This window comes from Alosa sapidissima, chromosome 6, assembly GCF_018492685.1.
Source record: "Alosa sapidissima isolate fAloSap1 chromosome 6, fAloSap1.pri, whole genome shotgun sequence".
Taxonomy (NCBI): Eukaryota; Metazoa; Chordata; class Actinopteri; order Clupeiformes; family Clupeidae; genus Alosa; species Alosa sapidissima.
In genome coordinates, this window is record NC_055962.1 from 30,530,970 (window position 1) to 30,539,834 (window position 8,865).

At 46.3% G+C, this 8,865-nt stretch overlaps 1 protein-coding gene across 2 annotated transcripts in view; it reads left to right on the plus strand.

The window, feature by feature from the left end:
- The window catches only part of ezrb (ezrin b), a 32,868-nt gene that overhangs the window by 5,879 nt on the left and 18,124 nt on the right, over positions 1-8,865 (plus strand). For both annotated transcript variants that reach the window (XM_042095242.1, XM_042095243.1), the window contains exon 3: positions 2,102-2,185. In XM_042095242.1, coding sequence (XP_041951176.1) covers positions 2,102-2,185 — 84 coding nt within the window. The remainder of the gene's footprint in view (positions 1-2,101; positions 2,186-8,865) is intronic.

Here is an 8,865-nt window from a genome sequence, read left to right on the forward strand (position 1 = left end):
TGTTGCCAGAGGAACTCATTTCTGCACCTCCCCAGTTGTCCCTTCACCTCAGTCCAGTCCCCATATGGGCAGTAATGCTTTGGCCTCCTCACACAGTCCTCCTCTAAAGCACAAGGCCTTCCAGACAAGCTAAAGGTCTTCCAAGAGATCTGTTCTTTCCAGCACCTTTGGAAACCTAAGCCAGTTTGTGTTTGTGTGTGACACGGGTTTTTATCACACTTTAGAGGTCTGAGGGGATTCTGGTGTGTGTACGTGTGAACACCGAGCAAGAGTAAGGTGCCAGGCGTGGGGGTCAGCCACCTGAAACGCGCACACACACACACACACACACACACACACACACACACACACACACACCCTCCCTCCCTCCCTGCTGTTTGTTGATCTCACTGCTTCTCATACCCCCCCCACCCCTTCCCTGTCATGCCCTCTCTCATCTGTTTCTCCTGCCTATAGCCCTCTCTCTCTCTCCCTCTCTCTCTCTCCCTCTCTCCCTCTCTCCCTCTTTCCCTCTCTCCCACTCCCTCTCCCACAATGGATCCAGATGAAAGATGGATGACATGTTTACCTGTCCCAGTGTCTGTCTGCTTGTGTCTGGGCCGCAGGCATCTGCCCCACCTTTCACTGCCGGGCAATTACACGAGTCAACACAGCAAGCCTTCATTCACACACACACACACACACACACACACACACACACACACACCAGGCATATGCATGCACACACACTTGTACTCAGGCCTTAACGTATACTTCATGGGGATGTGTGTCTTTGGCATATGTAAACGAAATTGCTGTTAACAGTAAAAAGTTGATTAGAGGTTTTTTTCTGCAAAATGCCCTCATAGCATAAAGATATCAATGACGGTGATCTTTTCTTTTCTGACTGAGTAAAGCAGAATCTCACACCCTGTCTCAGAGCTATAAAGAGATATTTGCCTCATGTCGTAATTCTTTCTTTACAATCACGCTATTATGTCAGAAGACATTAAGATGGTTTTTATTTGCTACTGTATAGCGATAATGTGACTGTTATCTAATCTAAAAGTTGATAACATTGAGGAGGCTGCATCCCACTCCACCGGAACGTCACTGTAATGTCATTAGCTCTCTAGTAGTGTCCGTCACAGTCACCAGACTTCTCACACGGCTGTCAAACTGTAGGCTTGAATGACGGATTATTTTAGAAAGCCTCATAAAACAGTTCTTTAATGTCGGATGACGTCATAAAAATGTCTGACTCTTCCCGCCCCCTTGCCTGTGTGCAGAACTCTCTGCAGTCAATCAATAATGGAGCATTAGACAGGGATTCCTTTGTTGAACATTTGTTTTGTTTTCCCTCTTGACTCACGGGAAACGTCATAGTCTTCTGCTCTGCGGCGCCCATCCCCACACTTAAACATGGTGACCACGACTGACACTGACTGCGGCACACATCCCATCCTCCTGCTGTCACCTTTCATGCGCCCAGGGAACTGTTGCGCATCTGTCTGCTGCTGGAAGTACAATAGCCAATTGAAATGAAATGGCAAATATTGATTCCTCTTTCTCTCCCTCGGCCTCTGTTACTCTCTCTATTCTCTCTCTCTCCTCCCTCTTTCTCTTTCTCTCTCTCCTATGCTCTCCCTTTCTTTCTCTCTGGCCCTCCTTCTGTGTAAACACATGGTCACGGCTGGCCATTTTCTTTTCATGTTGTGGCTATCCCAACGTACAACTGAGCAAGACACCCCCTGCAGCCGGCCTATCTCTGTATTGCTTTTGTGGTTCTGTTGTGTAATTGCTGGAGTGCTCAGTGATGTAACAGACCTTGTTAGTGAAATAAATTACTCTTAGTGGTTGTCAAAACATCAGTCCCGTCCGGTCCCATCATGATCAGCATCACTCCCTTTGAGTTAGCTATTTGTGGTCTTATCAGGGCACACTTTTATATTAAGATATCAAGATACAATAAAATAACTCCTTTTATCTATCTAAGTCTCACTATTGCACTGTTTGCGTCAGATGACTTATCTCTTCTTTAGAACTTGAAGTGATCTGTATTTCTTACTATAACTCTGTGACTAACCAGTCTATGTGACTAACTCTGTGTCCACCCTTCCAGGTAAATGTTCGCGTCACTACCATGGACGCGGAGCTGGAGTTTGCCGTCCAGCCCAGCACCACAGGCAAGCAGCTCTTCGACCAGGTCAGTAATTAAGGTCCCTGAGAAGTCCTTCTCATCACTTCTTTAATTGGACATGCAGGGCCTGGAGGTTCTGTTTTGTCCCAACATTCTAGACCTAAAGGTTTGGGTTGTAATTGACCCAGCCTTGGACCCAGTAATTCTAAGTTTAAATTATTCAGGCTAGACCACAAGGTTCTGGTTTGAATTTATCAATTTTTGCTTAGTTAGTTTTACCCTTACAAAACATAACTGCACTATTTCAGTTGTCAAAACTGAGTATCAATTTGTTATTTGCAGTTCTTATGCAGGAAATGCAATATTTTGGACATGAAAAACTGCATCGCACTGCATAATACTGTACTGTGTAGAAATGGAATATTTTGGACATGCAAATATTAACATACTGCACTGTAACTGCAGTGCACTTTGAAAAAACTGCAGTATAACTGCAGTTATTTTTTGGTCAGGGTTATCTGTCATGACTTCCAGAGTTAGTCAGACAGTGCAGGGTTGAAGTGGATCTCCTCTCATCCTGCTCAGCTGTCTACCATGATTCGTTACATTTTTCCGCCGAGGTGATCTCATCAAGGTGTTCAAGTAATTGAGAGCAGTACTGAACAATAAGCTTGAAAACATTCTCAACATTGGTCTGCTGATTTGACCTTGCGGTAGTGTAGTAATTGATCGATCGTGTAACAGCTTGACATACAGCTCAGTGATGAGGCTGAATGAGTGGGAGTGATTGTGCTGTTCTCTCTGTGTGTTTGAAGCTTTGGTTCCTTCCTGAATACCATTCAGGACTCCATGCTCTCACTCACACTCCTCTGATCACCTCCTCCTGTGTTGCCCAAGCCTATTGAAGCAACGCTTCAGTGCCATTCGTTCACCCTTCTGGAGAATGTGTAACAGTCCAGGCCAGTGAGAGGCTGGGTCAGTTTCAGTGGGTACCGGAGAACCAGGCCGTGACCAGTCTTATCTCCCTCCAAGAAAAAATGTGTTTGCCAGACCGAGACTCGTCCATTGTGTGCCACACATACACATTGAGATTCCTTTCCACTGAAAGGAATCTCAATTGTCTAAGGAGGAGTCCAGGGATGTAGAAAAGCCATGCACTGGAATGCGAGGTGGTGTTATCTCCAAGTTTGCTTATGGAACGTGAGCAAACCAATATTTGGGCTTGTTCAGAGGAAATATGTCAAGTATCTGTAAACATGTACAAACCATTAGCTCATGTTTGCAAAATGGAAAGCCCTCCACCCCCCCTATCTCTTCAAAACCAGGTGAACAGGGTCCACCTCTGCTTCCCTGAAATAAATCAGTGTGTTAGGAATGTGTGTAAGATATGTTGGACACAAAACCCTTAAGAGTTTATGATAATTGGATCTTTGATGCTCTAGATGATTATGGCGCTTAGAGAGTATTTTTGAAAGGTGGAGAGTAGACAGGACTGAATTCTGATCACAGGGCTAATAGAAGGAAGCATTTCAAAATCAGAATGTCTTCATAGTGTAGCCAGAGACGCCTTGATTGCACCGTGCATGAAGACCATATCTGGTTGCCATGAGACCGAGCTTGTAGCCTTGCACACTGGACCTTCCTTAAATTAGTATGTGTACACGCATTGTCTGCCCCAATTAGTTTCCAGATGGGGGGAAAAAAAGATGATCAGGCAAATGTTAAGTAACCCCTGCCAATGTTGTTGTTGGAATTGCATGGCACAGCATATATTCATGGCTTAAAGTTCTCAGGCATGGTGTCTGATTTCAGGCGTGCGCCAGGCTGTTTAAGACTTGAATAATGCCTATACCAGCTTAAAAAATAAAATGACTGGTGTCTTAAGGCATGGCCATTTTCCCTACTTTAAGCCCTGTATATTACAGGGAAGAGCCTAAACCCTGAAGCTGAAGTAAGAAACCTGTCTGAGTGTCATCAGGGGGGGTGACAGCTTTTTGTGCCTTTCAATTACTTCCTGTCAAACAAGTTTCTAAGTTAGGTGTGTGAGCTTGAGGGATCTTAATCTTACATATGAAAACACCAAACGAGCCTTGGGTGTATGAGAACACATGAGGATATGGTGTTTTTGAAGTGTCTGTTTTGAGGAAACTGATCAGTTGCTTGTTTTTAAATGGCTTTGGTTGTCTTTTCTTAAGCAGCGTTTACATGGGCTGTAATTCACCTGAATTTGATGATGGTTGCAAGTGGACGCAGTAATAGAAACGTCAGCCAAATTAATAATAGAAGAGCATTTTGATATGCTTATCCTTTCACTTGGTTCACCAAGCCCCATGAGGTATCTCCAAGTCTTCTCACCTGTGCCTGAAATGCCTGTAGGAGTTGCTGTGCTCTGTTGCATGCAGTGACTAATGTGTAATGGCTGCCTATCAGACAAAGCACTTCAGCACACTCAGTGTTCTCTATCTAATAGCTATTGTATGACCATAAAATGCTTCACTCCACTACAGCACTACACCCCTTGATGACAGCCGGCTACTTGTATATCAGAACCTAATGACTGAATCAAATCTGGCTAGTTGTATTTCGAGGGCTCACTGGAATGGCTATCCTTGAAAGCCCATTTGTTTTGAGTAATGTGTTTGGACTCTTCTCATCGAACATTTGAGTTTGGCATGCGATTGTGTTCTGTCTGCCTCAAACACGAGTCATGGGAGGATCATAGTAATGAGACCATGATGACTATCGTATCAGACATGCTCTAGCATTCTCTACAAATAGCTTTGTGGCTACACCCATGTCTGACACCCACAAAGTTTAATTCAATTGGTTCCCATCGTAACTGTGGCAGGCGTTCCCTGCTGTTAGATGCTTCTCCACAAACTGCAGTCGTCCTACAGAAACTGCTTAGCCCTCCCACTTAATGCTGTACAAATGGCAAGATGTGTCCCTCTATAAGTGGCTTTCTTCCATACTGCCACCTTTGACAGAATGTGTTCTATGTCAAACATGCCATTGCAATGCAGAGCAAGGGCCTCTCTCTGCTGCAGCTGTCTAATAGCTCAAGCTAGCCATACCCAGTAAGGAGATGACTCTTCAATTGGGACATCTGTGATGGCTTCTCCTTGGTAGCACTCACTTACATTTTGCATCAAGTGTCTGGCTTATGTGCTGTTCCATTGTTTTGATAGCTGGGTAGCTGATTTGCCTCAATTATAATAAAAAATGTAGTAGTTAGATAGTGACTAGACTAATTAAACTGCAGTACTCATAGGTCTGTTATGGGGCCTCCAGTGCTTGCATCTGATGTATGAACTTCGACCTAGGAAGTCATCAGCCAGCGCTGGTCAGGCCTCGGAGACTAAGTTAATCGTCTCTCTTCTGCCACCCATGGTGAGCACTGAGTCCCTAAAGCCCCTGACCTAATTCAATTAGTGTCCAGGACTCAGACTGCCGTAAGCTCCCTATGGGAAGACTGCCCTCTGTGGACACCCACACACACACACACACACACACACACACACTCACACATTAACATACTCTACTCGCGCATTGACACCTGTTGTATTCAACTGTCAGCTCATCTACACACACTGTCATAGTCACAGAGACCTGCCTGCTCTGTCCATCTCTCTCACACACACACACACACACACACACACACACACACACACACACACACAGACTCTCTATGTGGAAAGACTGAGTAAGAGCAGTGGTGAGCTCATCCCCAATGAGCCGGCCAGCGGCGGTTGGACTGTGAGTCCTCGGTGGGCGTTGGCTCCAGCCACTGCTGTTCTGCTCATGGCCATTGGGGGCGCCACAGTAATCTCTAGGGAGTGCCCCAGTCCTTTAGTGTTTGTCCACGAGAACATTTGGTCTCCTGTTCGCCTCTCTCTCTCTCTCTCTCTCTCTCTCTCTGTACAGTATGTGTGTCTCTGTGAAGTCTTAATCTAACAGGCTGTATGTGCCTGTAGTTTTATAAAGATTAGAATAGATTGGTAAAGTGGTCAAACTTCTAAAGGATTAAACCCAAATTTAAGGGGAAAGGGGACTTTTTCCTAGTTTCCTACTTCAAATCTGGGGGGCAGTGTGTGGTGTGCCTATGCATAACGGCCATAATCTGTGTGAACATGCCAGGTGGATTTTAGAAACATGATGGTTTTATGTAGAGCAGAGATGTGTAGCGGTGTGGAAGTTGAGAGACTATCGGCTTCCTGTTAAAAGAGAGACTTGAAATTCAGATGGCTTATGTCATTGAAACTAGTGGAACAGGCACTTCCCATTTTAATGTCATCTTATTGTTATAATCTGCATTTTCGTTTCCCCTCTCTGTGGTCAACACCCACACACAACACACACACACACACACACACAGTGTTGCATTTCAGGCATCAAATGGGTGTTATCGGGGAGTGGAATATCCCATTTGTCAGCTGATTTACTGACTAAAGTGTGTGTCTGTGTGTCTGTGTGTCTGTGTGTCTGTGTGTCTGTGTGTGTGTGTGTGTGTGTGGCTGTGTGTGTGTGTGGCTGTGTGTGTGTGTGGCTGTGTGGCTGTGTGTGTGGCGTCTGTGTGGCTGTGTGTGTGTGTGTGTGGGTGTGTGTGTGTGTGTGTGTGTGTGGCGTCTGTGTGGCTGCAGGGACATTCTTTTCACCACCGCGTGCCCTCGCCCATTACCACCGCGGCTCCAACTTTCTCAGACTCCGCTCTGCCTCTCTAACGGCGAGATGAGCGGGCGACTCCTCAGCTGCCCTCCCTCTCCCACTTCCTCCTCCTCCTCCTCCTCCTCCTCCTCCTCCTCCTCCGAAGGAGGGGGGGCTAGAGGAAGAAAACTCAGATGGACACAATCACTGTTTTATTCCTCTGCCTCAAGACCGGAGAAGCGGCAGCAGCTGCTGCAGACATGCAGAGCTGTGTGTCTGTGTGTGTGTGTGTCTGTGTGTGTGTGTGTCTGTGTGTGTGTGTGTCTGTGTGTGTGCGTGTGTGTCTGTGCGGTGTGTCTCTGTGCGTGCGTGTGTGTCTGTCTGTGCGTGTGTGTGTGTCGCCGGTGGGTTTGGTGATTTTCATACGGGTTGCTGTCGGTAGAGTGATCAGCGCATTTGAAGTTGGCTGCCAGCCATGCCCTCCTCCTGTCGAGCTGGACAAACCCACCGTGCCTCCCTCAAATACTTCACCTGTAGTAGTCACTCTGTTTGCCTCACTCACAGTCTCCATCCCTGCAGATAAAACCGCCTCTTGGGTGGATGTTTTGGAGTCGTTTTTATTTTTTATTGGGGCATTAGTACATATAATGTTGCGCTAAAAACTCCACGAGTCCTCCATCCTCTGCGGCTGTTCCCTGTGTTGCGATACGTGAGCCTCCTTTTAACATAAAAGGTGGACAGAGATCTCTCACTGTGCCGCACTCTCCCACAGACACTTCCCTCGAGAGACTTAATCCCTCATTAAGTTGCCTCCTCATGGCTCTCTCTCTCTCTCTCTCTCTCTCTCTCTCTCTTCCCCCCCCTCTCCCTCTCTCTCTCCCCCCCCTTCTCTCTCTCTGTGTGTATGTGTGTCACTCTGTGTCTCTCTCTCTCTCTCTCTCTCTCTCTGTCTGTCTTTTCTTTCTGTCTGTCTCTCCCTCATTAAGTTGCCTCCTCATGGCTCCCCCCCTCTCTCTCTCTCTCTCTCTCTCTCTCTCTCTCTCTCTATGTGTGTCACTCTGTGTGTCTCCCCCTCTCCCTCCCTCTCTCCCCCCCCTCTCTCTCTCTGTATGTGTGTCACTCTGTGTGTGTGTCTCTCTCTCTCTCTCTCTCTCTCTCTCTCTCTCTCTCTCTCTCTCTCTCTCTGTGTCTCTCTTTCTTTCTTTCTTTCTTTATCTCTGTCTGTCTCTTTTCTTTCTGTCTGTCTCTCTCTCTGCATATATGTGTCTCTCTGTGTCTCTCTCTCTCTCTCTCTCTCTGCCCCTCTCTCTCTCTCTGCATATGTGTGTCGCTCTCTGTTGCTCTCTCTCTCTCTACCCCCCTCTCTCCATCCTCCCATCCTGAAGGCTGAAGATCATGAAAGGCGCGATTGTGTCCAGAACTCGGTTGAGTTTAATTACAGGTGAAACTTTTTTTTTTTTCTTTGGAGATCTCTCATTTCAGTAGGGTAGATGCCTCTAAACAAGGAAAAAACAAACCTCTCAATCGAACTCATTCATAAGGATCTATGTTGGCTTTAGCATATTAGGTGACTGAGGAGGGGCAGAGAGAGCGAGAGAGCAAGAGTGTAATGTCTGCTTATGTAAGAGCGGGTATTTGAATATACTGAAAGCAAGTGAATTATTTGTGTGTGAGAATATGAAGGTTAAGAGGGAGTGTCTCTTAGACTGGAAACAAACAGAGCAGAGAGGTAGGTGTTGTAAAATAGTTCTTGAGTCAGACTTCCTCTTGCATATTTCCTATCTTCATGTGTTAATGGGTAGGATGAAGCAAGTCTACTACTAACCAGAGGAGCTGTAGGAGCTGTAGGACTACTAACTACTAACTTGAGCATGTTGAAAAATTAAGAACTTTTGCAGAAGAAGTTGGAGGTATTTCAGAAGAGGCTCAGTTTGTGGGTGGGTGGTTGGGTGTTTGGGTTGGGGCGGGGCTTAATGGAATTTGGGGGGGCTATGGGGGATTAAGGCAAAGGGGGCTGGATATGGCAACCAGTATTGGCACAAACAGCAGGCCAATAAAGGCTCACGCCGGACCCCTTCATCCACCCCATCCACCCCCCCCCC